The sequence below is a fragment of the Drosophila miranda genome, assembly GCF_003369915.1.
Source record: "Drosophila miranda strain MSH22 chromosome Y unlocalized genomic scaffold, D.miranda_PacBio2.1 Contig_Y2_pilon, whole genome shotgun sequence".
NCBI classification, from domain to species: domain Eukaryota; kingdom Metazoa; phylum Arthropoda; class Insecta; order Diptera; family Drosophilidae; genus Drosophila; species Drosophila miranda.
The window spans coordinates 21,095,089-21,117,303 of record NW_022881614.1 but is presented as its reverse complement, the minus strand read 5'-3'; the positions used below and the strand labels follow the sequence as shown (position 1 = coordinate 21,117,303).

General features: G+C 46.9%; 2 protein-coding genes across 3 annotated transcripts in view; one reads left to right on the top strand and one right to left on the bottom strand.

Moving 5' to 3' along the window:
• LOC117192404 (protein muscleblind-like) overlaps positions 1 to 22,215 on the top strand; it is a 105,516-nt gene that overhangs the window by 16,156 nt on the left and 67,145 nt on the right. The window lies entirely within an intron of this gene.
• Positions 12,894 to 14,535, bottom strand: LOC117192403. The gene is made up of 2 exons (XM_033397078.1): positions 13,197 to 14,535; positions 12,894 to 13,126 (listed from the first exon to the last, which is right to left on the bottom strand). Exons 1-2 carry the CDS (start codon positions 14,277 to 14,279, stop codon positions 13,097 to 13,099), a joined length of 1,113 nt encoding a protein of 370 aa, XP_033252969.1. The 5' UTR covers positions 14,280 to 14,535; the 3' UTR covers positions 12,894 to 13,096.

Sequence of the window (22,215 nt, the reverse complement as noted above, 5' to 3'; positions counted from 1 at the left end):
GGTCAACCTATTCGTCGACAGCCAAGCGGCGATAAGATCCATGCAGTCGTCCGCAGTCAGTTCCAGAAATGTCTTGGCGAGCAGGGAGGCACTAGATACCCTAAGCACGACAAAGTCAGTGCGGATCTACTGGATTCCCAGCCACCAGGGCATCGAAGGGCGAGACGGCGGACGTACTAGCTAAGGAAGGCGTCGGGCTGGCGAATACGAGAACCGAGAACGTGCCTGTCTCCCTCAGAACGCTGCAAAGCGATCTAGAAAAGCAGGCCGGATCACAAACCGAATGTAGGTGGAGGAGTACCACCGCCTGCAGAACCTCGAAAATCATGTGCAAGGAACGCAATGACAAACTCAGCCACTACCTGCTGCACCTACCACGGAAGGACTGCAGATTATTAGTGGGAATATTAACGGGCCATTGCCTGGCTGCGGCGCATGCAACAAAGCTAGGCATCACAAACAGAGACAGTTGTAGGAAATGTGACGAACCTGGGGCAACCGAAACCCTGGAACATCTCATCTGCAACTGTCCTGCTCTCTTAAGGGCAAGGAGGAAGTACCTGGGCGCCCCAGTGCTGGCATCACTGGAAGATGCCTCCAAGAGGACGCCACAGCAACTACTGGCCTATGCGAAAAATACCTCGATCCTCGAGGACTTCAAAACCCACTAAACACTGCCGCGACGGTTCATTTTCCAGGAAGAGGCTTCTGGTTTATTTCACATTTCGTTTCCTTTAGTTTTTCCTTTCTGCTTCTTCTAGTTTTCATCTTTTTTGATATTTTCAAACATGTGTGCTTGGTGGATTTTCTTCTCGTCTTTTTTCCGTTTCTTTGTCTAAAAATACCAAAAAGTTTTCTTCGTTTTTGGGTTTTTTATACCCGATACTCAAAATGAGTATTGGGGTATATTAGATTTGTGGTAAAAGTGGATGTGTGTAACGTCCAGAAGGAATCGTTTCCGACCCCATAAAGTATATATATTCTTGATCAGCATCAATGGCCGAGTCGATTGAGCCATGTCTGTCTGTCCGTCCGTCCGTCTGTCCGTCTGTCCGTCCGTCCGTCTGTCCGTCCCCTTCAGCGCCTAGTGCTCAAAGACTATAAGAGCTAGAGCAACGATGTTTTGGATCCAGACTTCTGTGATATGTTACTGCTACAAAAATATTTCAAAACTTCGCCCCGCCCACTTCCGCCCCCACAAAGGACGAAAATCTGTGGCTTACACAATTTTAAAGATATGAGAAAACCAAAAACGTAGAATTGTAGAGATTGACCATATCTCTAAGACTGCGGAATCTGAATTGGATCGTATTATTACTATAGCCAGCATTTTATTTATTTATTAAATTAACAAATTATCTGTTAATAATGGTACTTAGATTAAAGACGGAAAAAGATAAGTTAAAAGTTAAAAGTTAGAAAACCGTCCATGCCGCCCCCAATACTGGGACCAGTATTAGAAACCAAAGGATGTCACATGTGAATGCTCTGTGAATAAATAAAGTGTTCGTTATGGTACATGTATGGTCGAATAGAGCTAGCAACGGTGGTAGGATTATTCTGAGGTCTGTGGCAACGGTAGCCGACATAGTTTAGAGACCGATCGTTTGTATACGCCTGATGCTGTTTTAACAGTTGCGACTCTGACTAAACTGTCAGCTCCAGGGTGAACTTCTATTATCCTTCCCAGTTTCCACTCGTTGGGTGGCAGTCGGTCATCCTTGACAATTACTAGATCGCTGACTTGTAGATTGTCGGTTTCATGTCGCCACTTTGGACGGGCTTGAAGATGTGATAGCCAATCCGAACTCCAACGCTTCCAAAATTGCCGGATCATTTTCTGTCCTTCCAGAAATTGGACTGTGAGTGGAACATCCCTTGTCGTTACATCCGGCGGAGCTAATAATGAATCTCCAATAAGAAAATGTGCCGGGGTGAGGACAGCTAGGTCCTCCGGCTCCGCGCTTAGTGGACATAATGGCCTGGAATTTAAACAGGCTTCAATTTGTGTTAGCACGGTAGCAAGTTGTTCGTAGGTCATTTTATATCCTGAAAAGGCTCGATAGAGATGTGTTTTGACAGACTTTACATTTGCCTCCCAAAGGCCTCCGAAATTAGGACTATGCGGTGGATTAAAATGCCATTGGACGTTTCGGGCCGCTAAAGCAGGTATTACAGTTGTGGGTAGCTCTCGTTTCAAATGTATTTTCCAGGTTTGAAGAGCCCGGTCGGCACCAATGAAGTTCGTGCCGCAGTCGCTATACATGTGTTGACAGTAGCCCCGACGCGCGATGAAACGTTGTAGGGCCATGAGAAAGTGTTCGGTGGTTAAGCCCGTGACCGCTTCAAGATGAATTGCCTTTGTAGCCAAACAGATGAAAACTGCGATATACGCCTTGTAGTTTGTGTGTCCACGGAATCTGGATGCTTGAATTTCGAACGCGCCTGTATAGTCCACTCCGGTGGCGATGAATGCACGAGTTGGCGGATTGACTCTATGTAGGGGAAGATCGGCCATCAATTGTGCTGCTGGTTTCGGTCGGTGACGAAAACATCGGACGCATTGTCGAAGAATGCGTTTGACAGTTTGTTTTCCGTTGACTATCCAGAATTTGTGTCGAATAGTGGCCAGCGTTAATTCGGTGCCGCCGTGGAGTGCGAGACGGTGGGCATTACGCACGACGAGATCGGTAAAATGATGATGATTGGGAATGATCATTGGTTGTCGCTGGCTTATCGGAAGGTGCATTGCATTTCGCAGTCGACCTCTGACTCGTAGAATTTGTTGGTCATCTAGAAATGGGGATAATTGACACAGCTTGTGTGTGCCCGATAGTGCCTTGTTTCCCTTCAACCTCAATATCTCTGTCGCGTAGACCTCCTGTTGAATGCTGCGAACGAGATGAATTAAAGCGTTGTTGAGCTCCTGCACACTCAGTGGTCCAGACAGTTTGTCCCCTTTGGCTTGAATGTTATGTATAAACCGTAGAACATATGCCATGACTGATATTAACCTGTCGTATGAGGACGAGTTTTGGATGAAGGCTTCTGGAGCCTCCGAGACTTGCACAGCATTTTGGAACAAAACTGATGGTTTCTCCTCGATTATAGTCCTGTCGATGTCCTGACTGGGAACTCCGTTTGCCGGCCATTGGCTTTCCGGCTGCTGTAGCCATGATGGTCCAGACCACCATAATGGATGTACTGCTAACTCTTGTGGTGTTAAGCCACGAGTTGCGCAGTCCGCTGGGTTTACCGCAGTAGGTACATGTCTCCACTGAGTTGATGTACTATGCTCCAAAATCTGTCCAACGCGATTTGACACAAAGGTTTGCCATCGGTGGGGATCTCCATTTATCCAAAACAAAACGATAGTAGCATCTGACCAATAGAAGGTTGCCATAGGTGGTCCTGCAGTGCGAAGTTGGTCCCGGATCCATTTTGCCAGTTTAACTGCCAGCAGCGCACCCGAAAGTTCGACTCGTGGAATTGTGATCGGTTTCGTGGGTGTGACTCGACTGCGTGCAGCTAGCAAATGAGTTTGAATCATTCCGTTTGGTAGCTCTGCACGAATATATGCACATGCTGCATACGCCAGTGATGATCCATCGCAGAAAACATGTAGCTGTAATGACGCAAGCTCGTGGATGTTAAAGCGCAGCCATCGTGGTACTTGAATTTGCTCGACATATGGCAAGTTCTGTATGAATCCCTGCCATCTATCAAGCAGTTCGGTTGGCAGCGGTTCATCCCAGTCCAGTTGTGCTAGGCTGCCATCGTTGCGTTTGATGCGGGCCATCCATGAGTCCTTGAGTATCGTCTTCGCGGTCATGACACAGGGCGTGATGAAACCTAATGGGTCGTACAGTCGGGCGACTGTGGAAAGTAAAGAACGTTTAGTATGTGCGTGACTGATTTCAAAATTTATTTTGAACCCAAAATAGTCTTGATGTGGATGCCAATAGAGGCCTAAGGTTTTAACGGGATCTTGGTACTCAAACTCTTATAATGTCTTTTGAGATAAATGGTCTGGAGGTATGTCTTGTAGCAGAGAAGCGTCATTCGCAGACCACTTTCGAAGCTCCATTCCTGCTGATCGTAAGGCTCCGATCAATTGATTTTGAATTTCTAATGCTCCTTCGCGAGTGGAAGCTCCGCTTTGTACGTCGTCCACGTATATTTCGTGTCGAAGGACCCTTTCCGCGAGTGGGTATCGGTCTCGTTCATCCTGCGCCAGTTGATGTATGACGCGAATGGCTGTGTAAGGAGCTGGAGCGGTTCCAAACGTAACTGTTTTGAGATAATACTCAGCTACTTGGTTGTGTTCGTCATGCCAAAAGATGCGTTGATATTGCGAATCCTCTGCATTCATGTCAATGCATCTATACATCTTCTGAATGTCGGCAGAAAAAACAAAACGATGGAAACGCCAATTCAGGACCACGCCGGCTAGATCGTTTTGGAGCGCTGGTCCGGTGCATAGGACGTCATTGAGCGATTTTCCGTTTGACGTTTTACAGGAGGCGTCATATACTACTCTAACCTTAGTAGTGACACTTTCCTCTTTGAATACTGCGTGATGAGGCAAGGTGCAACATGTGGACTCGATTCCATTCTCCTTGCTAATGATGCAATGCTGCTGCTCCTTGGTTGTTACTTTGGTCACCTGGCCTAGTTGAAAGTCCTCCTTCATGACTTCCGAATATTTGGCTTGCAGCTCCGGCTGCCTTTGGAATCTTCGTTGAAGCATTTGGAATCGATTAATCGCGATTTGACGTGATTTGCCTAGCACCTGCGAAGGGTCAAACAAACGCTTAAGTGGTAACCGTACCAAATACTTGCCGTTTCGTTGACGGATGTGAGTTCATTTAAAATGCTCCTCGCACCATCGCTCTTCTGGTGTGAGCTGTTTTGCAGAACCGAGATGCTCCATTTCGAAGAATTTCTGGACGAGATTCTCTAGCCTGTTGTGGTGACATCTAATGGTGACAGCGTGTGAGCGTGTGGAAGTGGCTCGACCAAAGACTATCCAGCCCAGCTGGGTGTGCTGTGCAATTGGTTGGTTCTCCTTTCCTCTGCGGATATCTGAAAGCAGGATCTGTGGGATTACGTCCGCTCCCAGCAGAAGATCAATCCGTTGTGATTTGTAGAACCTGGGATCGGCGAGTTCTTTTCCGTTCAAATGAGGACATTGCTGCAATTTGATGGATTTTGAAGGTAATTGCGATGTAAGCGTTTTAAGTATAAACGCAGTATCAATGGTAGTACAAAACTGCGAAGTACAAGAACTTAATGCCAATTCTGTAGTGTAGGTACACCTGTTCTTGGAGGTGGTCCCAACTCCAGCAATTTCTGCCGAAATTGGATGCCGCTTGAGGTTGAGAGCCTGCACTGTGTGCTCTGTAATGAGGGTTCCTTCCGAGCCTGAATCCACTAACGCACGTACCACCGCTGATTGACCAGTGTGGGGGTTGTGGATTGTGACCAGGGTAGTGGCCAGAAGGACAGTGCTGGGTCCGTGATGCGTTGCCGTAGCGGAGACTAGTTGCGCAGAGTGTGTTCTCACAGACGAGTCGGTCGCTGCAGACTGTGGATGACCACCGGAACTAGTGTTGGGAACAACTGGGAGAGGCTGTGCAGTGCTCTGAGTAGGAAGTGGGGTCCTAGCGTAGAGTTGCGTAGGTGTAGCCCTGCCAGATGAGTCGCTCGTTGTATACTGCCAGGAGTTACCGGAACGAGCGCTATGGGAGGCTGCGTGAGGCTGTGTTGCCACCTGAGCAGGAGTTGGGAAGTGCAGCAGTGTATGGTGTCTTTGACCACACTGCGTGCAGTTCCTTTTACTGGTACATTTTGAAAGTGCATGGGAACGGCTCAGACAGTTGAGGCATGCCTTTGCATGATCGACGATGGCTTTCCTTGCAAAGCAGTCCTTGGACAAAAGGTCCGGGCAATGCCGAAGATTGTGACTGTCGCTACAGTGAGGGCAGCGAGTGTGTTCGGCAACCGCAGTCTTGGCGTGGAAACTGTTGCCCTTGTATGTTACGTTGCCAACTGACTTCTTCGGGTGCCTTTGATTGACAGGCTGCGGCACAGGTGTCCGCGTCGTGGAGTGGCCTCGGTTTTCGAACACATCGATGCTGACGAGACGGTCGTTGAGAAATGATTGTAGCTGAGAAAAGGTGGCAAGTTCGGCAGAGCTACCGAGATGGAGCTCCCAAGCTTGCAGTGTCGTGCTTGGCAGTCTGGAAGTGAGATGATGAGCCATCCAATGCTGAACATCTAGATTCTTGAAAGCATTGAGACAAACCGTCGCAACATTAAGCATATGTTTTATATCAGCAGACTGCTCCTTTGTCAACTGTGGCAAGTCATACAAACCGTTCATATGGTACATAAACTGCAGCCGTTTGTTGTCGTATCGCTTGAGGACGAGACTCCAAGCTGTTGCATAGTTATTTCCCGCAAGCGCCATCTGCTGAATATCCTCGTCGCGATCCGAGGGAAGAGCTTGCTTCAGGAAATGAAACCTTTGGACGTCGGACAGTTTCTGGTTGTTATGGATGAGTTAAACAAATGCATCGTGAAATGCCGGCCAATCCACAAACTTGCCTGTAAATGTCGGTACAGGTAGCTTGGGCAATTGCACTGATGATACAGATGGATTTGCTGGCTCCGGATTCTGCTGTACCGGTGGTGCTCTTGGACATACATTTTCGTAGGCCTCTGATATGATGCTGAATGCCGTTGTATAGTCTTCATCAAAGCGAAAGGCCACTTCGCTGGACACATAACTATGCGTACTTGGACATCGAAGTATTAGTAAACGTTGATGGTTTTGCTCAAATTCACCTAAGAACCGTTGCAAAGTTTGTAAGCGCGTTTGAAAATAAGCTTTTGTTTTCCGATCTGCGCCATCCTTTCTGAAATTACGCACCGTTTGATTAACCCTCGCAATGAGATTTGTCTGAATAACACTGAGATTGTCGATCTCCACCTGAGGATCGGCTTCGAGGTCGTGGGACTCGGCTGTTGACATGTTGCTGTTATATGTGTATGTACCTTTCTCACCCTTAGTTGCACTCTCTTCGACCTTGTACAAAATACCCACAACGAAACACTTACTCTGGTACTCGGGAGTGCTTCTCTTTGCTTAAAGCGTAGCTTAAGAGAACTTGCGAGTCGTTGTTGTTGGTGTTGTCCGAGCGGAGAGCAGAAACTGTGCTACTGTGAGCGTTGAGTTGAGGCCTTGTGTCTAGAGATGATGTGCAGCAACAGAACGCTCGTTGGTCTCTTGGTCTCTGCTTTGCACGAGAGAGAGGCTGCTGTCTAACCGGCGGCTTGTGTTGTTGTTGTGTGCTACTGTCCAGGCGCAGAGCTATCGTCTGGTCTTCTTTGTCCCTGCTTCGTGCGAGAGATAGCGGCTGTTGGATAAACCGTTGGTTTGCGTTGTGTTTGCCGTTTACAGTTGCAGCCGGTAAAATATGATTTTATTTGTACATTTAACTGAACGCGGAACGAGGTAGAATCATATGCGTATAGTACGAATTAAACGCGGGTCCCCTCATGGGCCACCAAAAATGTTGTGAAATCCTCGATACGAGATTTCAATGTTGAGCAGAAATGCTCTGGGGAATCTTTGCGTTTAATAATGTACTACACGATATAGACAATTCGAGATTTATTCATTTGGACTTCAATCAACTTAAACTTTAATCTTAATCGCGTATAGAGTACAATGTAATGGGTAATACGGGTTTAAGCGCGGCCGGCTGCAACTGCTAATTGTCGTTGTGATTTCGTCGAAACGCAAACGAAGACTCTTCATGGTGATCGGAAACGAGGTTACGCCGCCCTAGCATGAAACGACGCAGTTCTCCGAGTGGGCAATCGCAGTTAGAGCGCTCTCACTCTCTTTGTAGTTTAACCCTTAGAAAACCGTCCAGAGGGAGCTATAATTATGGCATAAAACCCTAAAAGGTTCATGATCAGCATAATTAGACCTACATATGGGTAGACGGATAGGCCTAAAAGTACGGGTAGGTCTAGATGGAACGGCCAAGTCAATCTGACCCAAGAGAGTTTGGGAGTCAACAGTCCCAAGAAGGAGCTTGTGCACGAACATTACACCATTGCATATTCTGCGATGGTGCAACGATGGCAGGTCAATAAGATTTAGCCTAGACCGGTAGGGTGGCAAGATTCTACCCGAGTCCCAGTTAAAGTTCCGAGGGGCAAAAATTAAAAATTGCTTTTGCACGGATTCAATAACAGCCTGCTGCTCTTTATACTGCGGGCTCCACACACAAGAACAATACTCCAATATAGGACGTACTAACGAGATGTACAGTTGTTTCGTAACGTACGGGTCGTCAAACTCCTTGGACCAACGCTTGATGAACGCTAAAACCCCCTTAGCTTTATTTACAGTTGCAGCTATATGGGTGTTGAAACACATCTTATGATCAAAAAGGACTCCGAGGTCATTTGAACTCGAAATTCGCTCAAGGACATGATTACCTAGAACATATCAGACAAAATGAGGAGCGCGACGGTAAAATGTCATAAGTTTGCATTTGGAAAGGTTCAGAAAAAGAAGATTAGTTGAACACCACAATAGTAGTTCACTTAGATCAAGTTGAAGGCGTGTGTGCAAATACCAATCAGAGTAAGAAAGACAGATTTTGACATCATCAGCATACATTAGTGTAGTAGAGTATGTTATAACTTGAGGAAGGTCGTTCACAAATAAAATAAACAGAAGCGGGCCCAGATGACTTACCTGTGGCACACCTGAAGTAACATTAACAGTATTTGACAACACGTTAGAAAACAAAACACGTTGAGTACGGTTAGAGAGATAGGACAAAATCCAATCTAGAAGATTCGTTGGGAACCCTAATAAAGAGAGCTTTTGAATAAGCGAGCATGGTTCACAGAATCGAATGCCTTGCTGAAGTCCGTAAAAACTACATCCGTCTGCAAACCAATTTGAAAACCACGGTGGATTAGGTTAGAAAACTCAAGAAGGTTAGTCGATGTTGAACGATGTCTGAAAAAACCGTGTTGCGACGGAGATATCAAGATGCAACAAAGATGTTGCAGTTGCCGGGTGACCAGGAACTCAAGAAGCTTCGGGATGGCGGAAAGCTTTGCGATACCACGATAGTTTTCAATGTTTGATCTTGAACCTTTTTTGTGAAGCGGAATGATGTAGGACTCATTCCAAATTACTGGGAGACAAGACTGTTCCAAGGAGAGGTTGAAGATGTAGGCCGTCTAACCCGGGAATTGTAGTGACCAATATCGGTGCGTGAGTGAACTGTATAGGTATAAAAACACAAACCCGGTGATTTAATGTAACTCTTTTTTATTAGCTGCGCGTCCGTCTCTCACAATCGCCATTTACAAAAAGTGCACTCACTCCCTTCTCGATGTTTCTTATCCGATATCTCACTATTGGTATTTCCCACCGAGTGTATCGATGGTGCGGTAAATACCAATGCGCGCTGTATGCTATTTTAAATACTAGTTGAATGCCTCACTAATTATTACCTTGCTACAATTCGGCCATCCTGACCGGAGTGCTCCTGAACTCCTTACATTTAATTTAGTTTCTAGATAGGTTGATTTATTACAGTTGGGTGTGGTTTACTCTTAATATTCTAAGTTTACGTGTTACAATCATTTTCTTCATTTTGATTCCCTGTGACATTTGCATTATTTCCATTTTCAATCCACGGCTTCATATTTGCCACCGCCCAAACTCCTTTATACGGGATCCTTGATTGTTGAAACCCCTCTACATCTTCTAGCAAATACCTATCATTTTTTAACACCTTTGATATCTTATAAGGTCCTTTGAACTTCGGGATAAGCTTTTTAGACACCCCTGTATGAGTGTCGAAATTTCTCACCATAACTAGATCATTATCTACGTACACGTGTGGCTCCCTTCGCTTTGAATTTGTTGCTTGTTTGTTATAAGACTGTATTTTTTCCTGATGAGTGCCTGCTACTGCTCTAATCTTTTCTATATCCCTTGTTGCCCGCTGTTCGGTTAGTTCGTCTAGATGATCTTTTAGTAAATCTGAAACCTTTCCTTTTTGTACGACCCCAAACAACATTCTGCTCGGGTGTTCATTAATTGTTCTTTGAATTGTGTTGTTCATCGCGTGTTCTACTGTTTCCACTACCATATCCCAATGTAATCCTTTTTCCGGGTCAACAAGCTTTGCAATCATGGGTCCCAAACTTCTGTTCACCCTTTCTACCTGCCCGTTGGCCTGTGGCGACCCTGTTGCTATCTTTACGTGTTTAACATTGCTCTGTTCTAAGAATTCTTCAAACTCTTTTGACGTGAAACAGCTTCCTCTGTCTGACACAATGCATCTGGGTCTACTGTAAGCTCGGAAATAATCTTTTATTGCAATTACTGCTTCCTTTGTGCTAGTGGTTTTGGTCGTATAAAGTCTTACGAATTTGGTGAACGCGTCTATTACTACTAAAACATGTTTGTTGGCCCTGCCTTTGTCGACTGGCCCGAAATGGTCGATATGTACTACCTCGAATGGTCCTGACCCTTTTGGTATGTTGTGTAAAAACCCTTCCTCTTTTCCGTGTTTTGCTGAGTACGCTATGCATTTTAGACAGTTTTCAATGTGTCGCTTGGCTTTATACCTTACGTTTGAGATCCAGTAGCTTTTCGATATAGCGTCGGTCATCTTGTCTATACCGACGTGCCCTAGTTCATCGTGGTACTTATAGAGTACGTGGCCTTCCATTTCCTCGGGTACGCAGAATAGGATAGTATTGTTATCTTTTTTCCTGTATATTATTCCGTTTCTCATCTCATAATGTTTGTGTTCTGATTTCTGTAACGTTTCTCTCAGCTCCATCAGTTTGTTATCTCTGTTTTGGCATATAATTAAATTTTCTTCAAAGGTGTTTGTGTCTACCGTGAGTATCTGAACGGCTCTGCTTAGCGCATCTACGTGTTGCATTCTACTTCCTGACCTGTGTTCTAACTTGTAGTCATAATTTTGTAACTCTAACGCCCAGCGGGCAATGCGTGGATTGAGTTCTTTTTTGTTTAGAGTCATAGTTAGCGCGTTGCAGTCTGTCACTATTTTGAAGGGTATGCCTTGCACGTATACTCTAAACCGTTGTAGTGCATAAATTATCGCTAGTGTCTCCAGTTCAAAGCTGTGGTATTTTGCTTCGGTAATTGTTGTCCGCTTGGAGAAATAAAACACCGGGTGCATTCTGCCATCACCCTTCTTCTGCATTAGAATTGACCCGAAACCTAACGAACTTGCATCGCAATGTAATTCTGTCGGATCTCTGGGATTGTAAAGTGCCAAGATCGGTGCTTCCAACAAATTACTTTTGAGTTGTTCGAAACATTCTAGTTCTACGATACCGAATTCAAACTTCCTGTCTTTTTTGACCAAATCATAAAGGGGCTTAGCTTTCGTAGAAAAATCTTTTACGAACCGTCTAAAGTAAGAACATAACCCTAAGAAACTCTGCACTTCGTTCGTTTTCGTGGGGACTGGGAACCCTTTTACTGCCTGTAATCCCTTCGTATCTGGTTTAATTCCGTTACCCGATATGGAATAGCCCAGGTACTTAACTTCTGACTGTAAGAATTCGCATTTATCAATCCTTAATTCAAGTTTATTCTCTACCAATCGTCTCATCACTTCTTGTAAAATTTCCATGTGACTATCACTATCTTTTGTTGCTACCATAATATCGTCCATGTATATTATAACTTTGTCTTCCTTTACCATATCTGCAAAAATGTTGTTTGTGAATCTTTGAAACACCGCCGATGCATTTCGTAACCCGAACGGCATCCTCAACCATTCGTATTGTCCCATGGGGGTCGTGAACGATGTGTATTTAACTGAATCTTTATGCATAAATACGTGGAAGTATCCATTCTTCAGGTCTAACTTGGTGAAAAGTCTTTTCCCTGACAGTTTATCTAGTAGGTCGTCTATCAGAGGTGTTGGGTAATTGTCCTTTATCATACCTTTATTAAGTGTGCGATAATCGACGCACAGTCTCAACTCTCCCGAATTCTTTTTTACCAGTACTATAGGCGAAACGTATTCTGACTCACTGGTTCTGATGTAACCTTTTTCTGTGTATTCGTCTATCATTTTCTGTACTTGGGCTTTTTCGCTATACGACAGTCTTCTAGGTGGGCAATGAAACGGTTTTTCGTGTTCGAAATTCAACTTCATTTCCCACTTGGTTTGTGGTAAGTTTGGTCTTTCTGCGTTTACATACGCTGTCCTAAACATGTATTTAAGTCGTCCTGCGAGTTCTTGGCTACAATCTGTCCCTACTTTCAACTCCCAGTCGTTTTCTTTGTCTGGATACTGGCTTGGTAGTTCGTTGAAATTGGTTTTTACGCTCTCGCAGGTATCGCTGTCTTCCAGACACTCAACCATTGCAGAACACTCATTTTCTACCTTGCCTCCACTTTCTACTTCATGCTTATTCTCTTTATCACCCTCATCTTTAACTTCACATTCATATTCTCCTAAACACTCATTCTCTATTTTCCACTCATTTTTTTCTAAACACTCATTTTCTCCTAAACACTCATTTTCTTCTAAACACTCATTTTCTCCTAAACACTCATTTTCTTCTAAACACTCATTTTTTTCTAAACACTCATTTTTTATTTCACACTCGTTTTTTGTCTCACTCTCCTTCTCCTTGCAAATGTCACTTACAATTTTAAATTTGCATAAATTCATAAAATCCCTACCTAACACAGCCTCATAGCCCATCGACTCGTCTGCCACTACTAGTAATTCAAAGTTGATTCGATTTTTGTTAATAATTACAAAACTGGGTATTTTACCAAAGATGTTAAGTTTGCTATTATTTAGTCCAACATAAGCGTAATCCGCATTTTTATTCAAAATAAATTCAATTTCTCTGTTTTTCTTGTCTTTGTTAAACTTATATAAACTTAAATCATCTTCTTTGATTTCGTTCGAACTTAATCGTGAGCGCTCTTCCACTTTATTTAGGTTATTTTCCGACTGGTGCTCTAGACACGATAACTTCATAAAACTTATTGGGCTCCCTGAGTCGATGAGGCAATCTAAGGACAAGCATTTGTTATTGTAATTGCTAATGTATATATTAAATTTGTATATATAATCGTTATGTACCTTGTACTTCTTTTCGTCACAGTGTGACACCTGGTGACTCATGCTGCCGCATCCGTAGCACGCTCCTCTTTCGCGCTTGGGCTTGCGGCACTCCCCTGCCACGTGGCCCAAAGAGTTGCAGTTGTAGCAGCGAATGGGTGTTGGCGAGGCTCCAGTGTTTGCCCCTTCAGTTGAACCGTACTTCTTTGGCAGCATGATCTTCTCGAACGCCTTGAGTAGTTGATATGGAGCGCCAAAGCATTGCATGTGGGCTTGCCTACGCAGGCCTACATCTGGGATACCTTCGATGACTCCGTCAATAAACTCCTCGTCGTCAATGACTATGCGGGATGCCAGCGACACTTTGGCGTTGAAGTACATCGAGAACTCCTCGCCACGTGCCCATGAACGGGACTCGAACTTGCGACGGAGCAACAGTTTGCTTTCCTTGGGATGGAAAGTGTCTTCCATGACGTTCAACAATTGATCGATTGGCAGCGACATGTGCTCCGGACTCGAATGCAGCCACACCAATGCTTTGTCCTTAAGCTTCGACATTAGCAGCATTAGTAGCTTCTCATCCTTCAGTTTGTTCACTTTTGCGACGGCCTTAAACTGCGCGATCCAAGTTGTGACGTCATCGTTGTTTCCAGAAATGTTGCCATGATATGTTGGCAACATGTCTTTGGCGGCATTTAGCAACATGACGCCAGCGTCATTGCTGGCGGCTGGTGTTGTGTTCTCTCCTCTCCCTTCCTTCTCCCTCTCGCTCTGCAGCTTCAGCAGCTCGATTTGCAGTTTTAACATTTCAACCTCTGCTCGATATTCGCCATGGTAGTTGTTGTGCCCAGGCGCTTGCGGTGCTTTTTCGTTCTTCTCTTTGCGTTCGCTCTTCGTCGAGTCTTGATCTGCGGCCGCCTCATCTTCCCTCTCGTTCTCGCATGTTTCGGCTGCCGGTGGTCCCTGTCCCCGCAGCTCTACTGGTATTTCGTTAAGTCTCGCTGCCATGGCAGCTTTGCTTCCACCTTTTGGTAGATTGAGGGACTCCAGCCATTCGCGCAGCTGGGCGGCCGAGAACTCCTCCGTGCCGACCAAGTCCGACATGTTTTTTTTCAGCGATGGCGTCTTCGACGGACGAGATAATAAAAATTTTCGCTATTTTTCACTGGCGGCGATTGATCGTATCCCACTTCTGAAATTGTAGGCCGTCTAACCCGGGAATTGTAGTGACCAATATCGGTGCGTGAGTGAACTGTATAGGTATAAAAACACAAACCCGGTGATTTAATGTAACTCTTTTTTATTAGCTGCGCGTCCGTCTCTCACAATCGCCATTTACAAAAAGTGCACTCACTCCCTTCTCGATGTTTCTTATCCGATATCTCACTATTGGTATTTCCCAATGGTGCGGTAAATACCAATGCGCGCTGTATGCTATTTTAAATACTAGTTGAATGCCTCACTAATTATTACCTTGCTACAAAGAGAAAGGTCAAGGGCTTGCAAAGGGACTGGGCACAGTGTTTTAAGATGCAACTTGGTACCTTATCTGGACCCGCAGAAAACGATATGTCCATAGATGACAAACCTTCCAGAACAACGCTTTCCTCGAAAAAGGGCAGAAAAATGCTGTTAGCTGGTATGGATACGGAGTGTATGCGTTGTAAATATGAGACGAGTACGTTGTTTGGAAAAAGTTAGCGAATAAATTTTCAATACCAACAGCAGAAGCTTCTGTTTTGTTCTGGTAATGAAGGGACGGAGGAAAAACGTTTGACTTGCGCTTAGAATTAACGAACGAATAGAATTTTTTAGGATCACTACGAAAGTTACTACTACATTGTGAAAGGTAATGATTATAACACTGACTATTGACGGCAAGGAACAGAGAGCGAGCGGAGGAGTATAGAGCTAAGGCCAACGTGGAGCCCGACTTCTGGTACTTTTTATAGAGCCGGGATTTATTATTTCAAACAATTTCATTTTTTCTCGCCCTGTCTCTCTCTAACACACACGTAGCATAGGCGGCTTTGCTTAGAGTAAAACATTAGCGCCTAGATCTCAGAGACTATAAAAGCTAGAGCAACCAAATTTGGTATCCGCACTCCTGTTAGATCTCACTTTAAAACGTATATCTCAAAATTTCGCCCCACCCCCTTCCGCCCCCCCAAAAGACGAAAATCTGTTGCATCCACAATATTGAGGATACGAGAAAACTAAAAACGCAGAATCATAGATAATGATCATATCTATCAGATTGTTGAATCTGGATCAGATCAGATTTTATAGCCAAAAGGAACACATCAATTTGCACTGGCTACGCAGCCCCCGACGTCACGCTCAGACTGATTTTCTGTCTCTCTCGCACGCACTCTTTGTCGTGTCGTTCAATATTAGCGGCGTCTGCCGGAGGAGAGCCATACTGACTTAGTATCGGGTATAACTGTAGAGTTGCGGTGTCCGCTGCAACTCACAACGTTCCCCCTCGTTATTTTTGTGTTTTCAATAAGCAAAGCGGCAGCTGCGGCGCAGCGTCGACTGCAAACAAAGTCGAAAAGAAAGAGCAAAGAAAATACATAACAAATATCTCTTTGTGCTTTTTTTGGGTTAGGGTGATTCAGGGGAGCTGGAGAGATGCAAAGATACACCCAGATAGATGCCAGATAGATCGCAGATAGAGGCCTTGAAATGGGGCAGACTTTCCCGTGAGATCTAGCATTTTGCAGGCCATCACGAGTGCAGAGTTTTTCCATCATTCATGGCCTGTTGACACACCCTAAGCATAATTCTCCTGGCAGACGTCGACATGCCAAAAAAGAATTTCTCGAACGTGTTCGGTCTGTTTTTGGGGCTGCCTGCTGGCGGGTTCCTTTAGCCCCAGCGACAGCTGCTGTACGCTTTCGGTCGGACGTATGTATCTGCAGCTGTGCAGCGGCACCTCTCTCCCTAAGACCCCCCCCCCCCCCACACACACACACACACACACTTGGCCACATTTTGGAAGCGCTGCTGCAATCCAGAAATAACTTTTTCGTGCATCGAAACACAGACCCAACAGCCAGGTCTTTTGCATAATGCTGGGGCATCTCTAACCCTTGCCTGACCCCGATCCAGGCTCCCCCTCTCTCTCTGGTGCCACGCACAATTGAAATCAATTGAAAGCGAAATTGATTGTTTAACCTTTTGGGGAAAGAGCATAGCGGCAAGAGAGGGCCGCACGATTATAAAAATTAGTTCAAAGATTAATTTAATTATGAAATTGGGCAAATATTCCGTTTATATATTTTCTATAATTATTCTCCCTGTTTTGCGCTCTTTTGATTTCTATTTTGGGATTTTTCAGGCAAATTATAGTTTTTCCCTCATCTGTTTTCTGTCTTTTCTTCAGCCGAATATTATTCGTATACGTATTCGTAAATTTTGAATCGTTCCTCGCTCGTATTTGTATTTTAAGATAAGCAAAAGTTTATGAAATATGCCAAAAAAAAAAATACAAAAAAAAATAGTATATGAGAGAGTGAAAGATTGTTAAACGGAAAGACAGAGAGAGAGTGAGGGAAGGAGGGTTAAAAGCTAGTAAGGAGCTAGTAAAAGTGTGAAACAGAGAGAGGAAGAGGGCGGAAGAGTGCGGAAGAGAGGAAGTGCTTGCTGCTCCCAAGATTTCTCTCCCTCTCGCTCTTTATGAATTTTGTTTTTGATTTCTTTCATTCGGTTTTACATATATAAAAATATTTTTTTTTGGTGCTTTTTTGTGTGTGTTTCCTCTCTTTTTTTCGTTAGCGTTAGATTTGCCGACCTCTGACGTAATTTACGGAATAATGATCGCGTTTTACGTCCAAAGAAATTGATTTGTTGATGCGAATGAAAAATTTAATTATTGTACTGCCGAGAGAAACGTGACAAAAAAAAAAAAAAAAAGTGAAGTCCGTGCCGATGGAGACTGGGGCAAGGTTTTCGAATGAAATTGAAATTTTTAAGATCAGATTAATTCAAAAAGGGAAAAGCCACAATCCTTAAAGCAAATAGTACTCCCCAAAGAACTAAAAAGTGAATTTCTGTTTCAAAAGCCTCGATGAAGTCCCTAAGTTATCATATTTCCTATGGGTTCTCAACCACTCCCCGAAGATTTCAATGAAATTAAGTCCCCGACGAATCCATTTCATGTTCGTCACCCCATATAATACCATATTGGGAGCCTCCCATGCAATCGCTTCTTGTGGGCCACTTTCGAAAGAGAGATTTTGGGCAAAAAGCCCCGCTAATAGATGTCAAATGAAATCTGTCAACGGTCGGTCCGAGCAGCCCACGCACTCGAGCAGCAGGCTCCAGATTAATTATCCCCATCAAATGGCTCACAAAGAGAACTCTATCTTTGGGGCAGGCTTCGGGGGGGAGGGGAGGGGCGCACCCACCTGCATGACATAAGCATTTATGATCATCATCTTTAGCATTTTGCCATTTAAGGCAGGGGCCACATCTCTGTCTTGAATCTTCTGCTGTTACGCTGCCCTGCTCCCCTGTTCCCCCGTTCCGTGTGTGTGTGTGTCATGGCATATGGCACGGCACCCATGGTTGGAGCTTCATGCAATTTCAATCGCTTTTCGGAGCGAGACCTGGAGGGTTTTTGAGTGTAGTTCTTTTATCTAATCGGCTTTATTGATAGCAGCCGTCGGACTGTGTGTGCTCCCCTCCCCCCTGCAGTACCCCTTGCACTCAGGTGTAGTATGTTTTTTGCTTCCTCGTTTCTCTGGGTGTCTGGGGCTTCGACCCCACCTTCTACTTTTCTTGTTACCATTTTCTTTCACTTTTATTTTTTATGGGCGCATCGTTAAATATGTGTGTCATGCCCCTAAGGTGGGTCTCTGCTGTCAGGAGTGCGGAGGGCTGCCTGTTGGCGTTGTATAATGTTGCAAAAGTCTGAAAGCGGCTACTGACCGATGTTTTTATTTTGTTTTTCCTACGGCTTCGGGTTGCGTGGTTATTTCTTTAAATGCATTAACTTGTCGCCTGGCCCACCCCACAAAGGTATTCAGAGCGGCTTATGTGGGGCTTTATGGCCATAAACGGGGGGCCCGCATGGGTTAACTCTGTGTGCCAGACAGGCGGAAAAACTTGATGCACAAATTCTGCTATGAGTCGCGTATCTAAATAACGATAGAAAGAGAGGGCCGCCCTCTCTCACACTCTCCCACTCTCACTCTCTGGGGCTGTGTTATCAGCGCAGTCCGCTCTCGCACTGGAATTCCACGTTGGATAATTTATTGTAAATGGAACTGGAAACTTTATGGCGGGATATCCCTCTAAATGCCAGCGATAGCGGTGGTAATCCTCCATAACCGATTGTGAGGAACCGTGGTTCCCACAGGCCGAATTCGACCAACGAAGAGCCGGATAAAGGCGGTGGGACGGTCGGATAAAGGCTGATGGCTGGCTGGATAAGGCGAAGGTCAGCCCAGATACCCACGGATAGCCGGATGCGGCGAAGAGGCCAAGGGCCCGAGAGGAGAAGTGTCCCGCTCTCGGAGCAAGATAAACGCGAGAGGCAGAGGAGACGGCGGGATCGGGCCGGCAGCGATCCGACGCATGACCAAATAGGGGCATGGGATCACGCCACCGGCCAGGCCCCGTTACGAAGGCCGTGGAAACCAGGAGACGGCGATGGAAAACTACCAACGCCGAGCTGGGGCCCGTCAAGGGGCTATAAAAGGAGGCTGCGGCAACGAAGCGGCTCTTTTTTTCCGTGGAGAAGCGATCGCGCGCGCACGTTGAAACCCCGCCGAAACGTGAGAGTAATACCCGGTACGGTTCGAAGAAGTGCAGTGAAGTGAATAGCAACAGGAAGACAGGCCCCGCCTGCCCCCAGAGTGAGTCTAAGTTAAGAGGTGATCCACAGTTGCCGGCGGAAGCTAAGAGGGGAGTGCGAGACGTAGAGTGCGGATTTGCGTGGCGGGCCAAAGCAATAGCGGAGGTCAAACTGCCCCAATCAACAGCCTCAACGCTGCCACACCCGACGAGAGCCCACGCGTGGTGGAGATCCATAGATAAGCTGAATTGTAGCATCTAGCCCTAAGTCCTAATATAAGTACGAATAAAGAGAGATTCGATTAAAGAAAAGGAAGGTCTAATCATTTGTCGTTGGGGCAACAATAAAAATACGTTGCGACGAATCGGCCGACCGCTGAGCGAGCCCAGCAAACTCAAGCGAACCAAGAAGCAGGTCCGTTACAACTGGCGCCCAACGTGGGGCCAGCAACGACAAATAGTAGGACAAAGGGAGGAGAAATATAGATGAGAGAATGGGGAAGGGACAATGGATCCACCGGTTGAGAAAGGAGGAGCTTGTCCAATGCGGCCACGCCTTCGGCGTGCGGCTGGAGGGCACAGTGGACGAAATGAGAAGAACATTTAAGGAGTGGATGAGGGAGCACGAAGATGAGTCGGAGTGGGCCGATCTGATTGAGGTATGGGAGTGTCGGGCGGACAGGTCCTCGCCGACACCCCGGGCGGACGACAAACAAGCCGCGTACGAGCACCTGGCACCCCCACCCGGCGCAACCGCGGCGGCGCTGTGGAGGTCCCCAGTCGACATACAGAGAGAATTGATAGCGAGTCTCTCAGTGCCAATACCGGAACGCTCGCACACGGGGAAGCCTAGCAGGCCCCGCCACCAAGGAAGGGATCGAAGCCGAGAGACCGAAAGAGGGAGAACCGAACCAGCCACAATACGGCTAGCACACCTGGACTACGCTAGAGTGGCGAGACAGGTGAGAGAGTGGTCGTTCCGGTTCGACGGGACGACGAAGCCTCTCGAGTTCTTGGAGCAGGTCGAGTGGTCCGCCGAGACGTACGGTCTGGATCCGGATCTGATCCCAAGGGCGATGCCGGAGCTGCTAAAAGGGCGGGCGCTGATGTGGTTCGTGGCTAACAATCGACAGTGGAGAACGTGGAAAGAGTTCTCGTCGAGCTTCCAGGCTTACTTTCTGCCGCGGGGATACTTTGAGAAGTTGCTGCAGGAAGTGAGGATGCGGAAACAGAAATGGGGCGAGCCATTCAAAGAGTATATGGTAGAGATGCAGACACTTATGCGACCCCTGAAATGTCCCCAAGAGGAGCAGACGGAGCTGATTCGTGAGAATAGCATGCCCGATCTGAGAGCGTATATGAGGCCGCACCGGTGCAAGGACCTCGACACCATGATGGAACTGGCAGACGAGTTCGAGGCGTTGGAGAGGGACCGCCTAGAGTTCTAACGGGAGAATCCAACCATGAAAGCCCGGGCAGCGAACCCCTTCCACAAGCCTGCCGAGACGACGCCATGTCGGCGAAGCAAGGACGGCCCGCGGGACGGAGCAGCACGGGAGGAGAGGGGAGAGCGTGTCATTATGCCGACACAGACCAACGGCAATATCGAGAACGGATATGTCAAGAATCCGGCCCAGGCGTGCCGAAGGTGTGGGAGCGCGGATCATTGGAGCCGGGAGTGCAACGGCCGACCTCTCACCTACTGCTGGAAATGCGGAAAAGTGGGCATCTCGGCATGGCAATGCTGCAGGAAGACGGGAAACGCCCCGCGACCCACGCCGCGGAGGGCCGTGCCAGGGTCGCAAGAAACGGTCCCTCAAGCCTAGTCGGCAGGCTGACCAGCGAGGAGGAACAGTTATCCGCAGTAGTGGAGGTCGCGGGCATGGAGCTGCAAGCCACGGTGGATACAGGAGCTACCAGCAGTTTCGTGAGCCGCGAGCTGGCGGACCGACTAAAGGGTGAAGGCCGGGAGGCGGCGGCAAGGAAAAGGGTGAGGTTGGCGGATGGCCATAGCCAGGAGGTCACGTGCCAGATTGAAACGAAGGTATGCTTTGGGAACAAGGAGATCCCAATGGTGCTACTCGTATTGCCGGGTGTGATTGATGAGTTAGTGTTGGGATGGGATTTTCTCCGCGCGGTCGGGGCAGTGGTGACCTGTGCAGGGCACAGGGTGGTGATCCCTGCCCAAGATCGGGAACGAGGAGACCAGGAGGGAAGATTGTCCGTGGCGAAGGCCGAAGCGGGAGACACGGCTCCGGAGTCCGACAACGAAACGGACACGACCTTAAGAATGGCCGCCAGAGGGGTGTCAGCGGGCATGAGGCAGAATAAGGGGGCGAGGGAAGAGCCAGTGGAGGAATTCTTAGCCCGAGAGTTAGAGGCATTTGCCAAGATCGAGGGGGTGTCTAATGTGGCGGTGCACACAATCACCATGAGTGACCCGCAACCGATTAAGCAAAGATATTACCCGAAGAACCCCAAAATGCAGGCCGAGATTAACCAGAAAGTGGACGAACTGGTAGAAATGGGATGCATAGAGCCGTCAAAGAGCCCCTACAGTTCGCCTATAGTGATGGTAAAGAAGAAAAATGGCAAATGGAGATTGTGCGTGGACTTTCGTCAAGTTAACGCGAGATCAGTAAAGGACGCGTATCCAATGCCCAGGATCGATTACATCCTCGATCAACTGCGGGAAGCGAAATTCATAAGTAGCCTAGATCTGAAGGATGGATATTGGCAGATCCCCCTGGCCGAGAGCAGCCGGCCGATCACGGCGTTCACGGTGCCCGGAAAGGGGCTATACCAATGGAAGGTGATGCCGTTTGGGTTACACTCCGCGTCGGCCACCTTTCAACGGGCGTTAGACCAAGTGATTGGGCCAGAAATGATGCCGCACGCGTTCGCATACCAGGATGACATAGTGGTCATCGGGCGAACAGAGGAAGATCACCGAAGAAACCTGAAAGAGGTGTTTCGACGGCTGCGCTTGGCGAACCTGCGGGTGAACGCAGACAAGTGCGAGTTCTTTAGGAAAGAGCTGCGGTATCTAGGCCACAAGGTGACAGGCGAGGGGATATGTACAGACCCCGAGAAACCGCCGACAAATGTCAAGGAGCTGAGACAGTACTTGGAAGTGGCCTCATGGTACCGGAGGTTCGTGCCCGACTTCGCCACCCTCGTGCAGCCCCTGTCCGGGCTCCTCAAGAAGAAGACGGAATGGGTCTGGACACAAGAACGG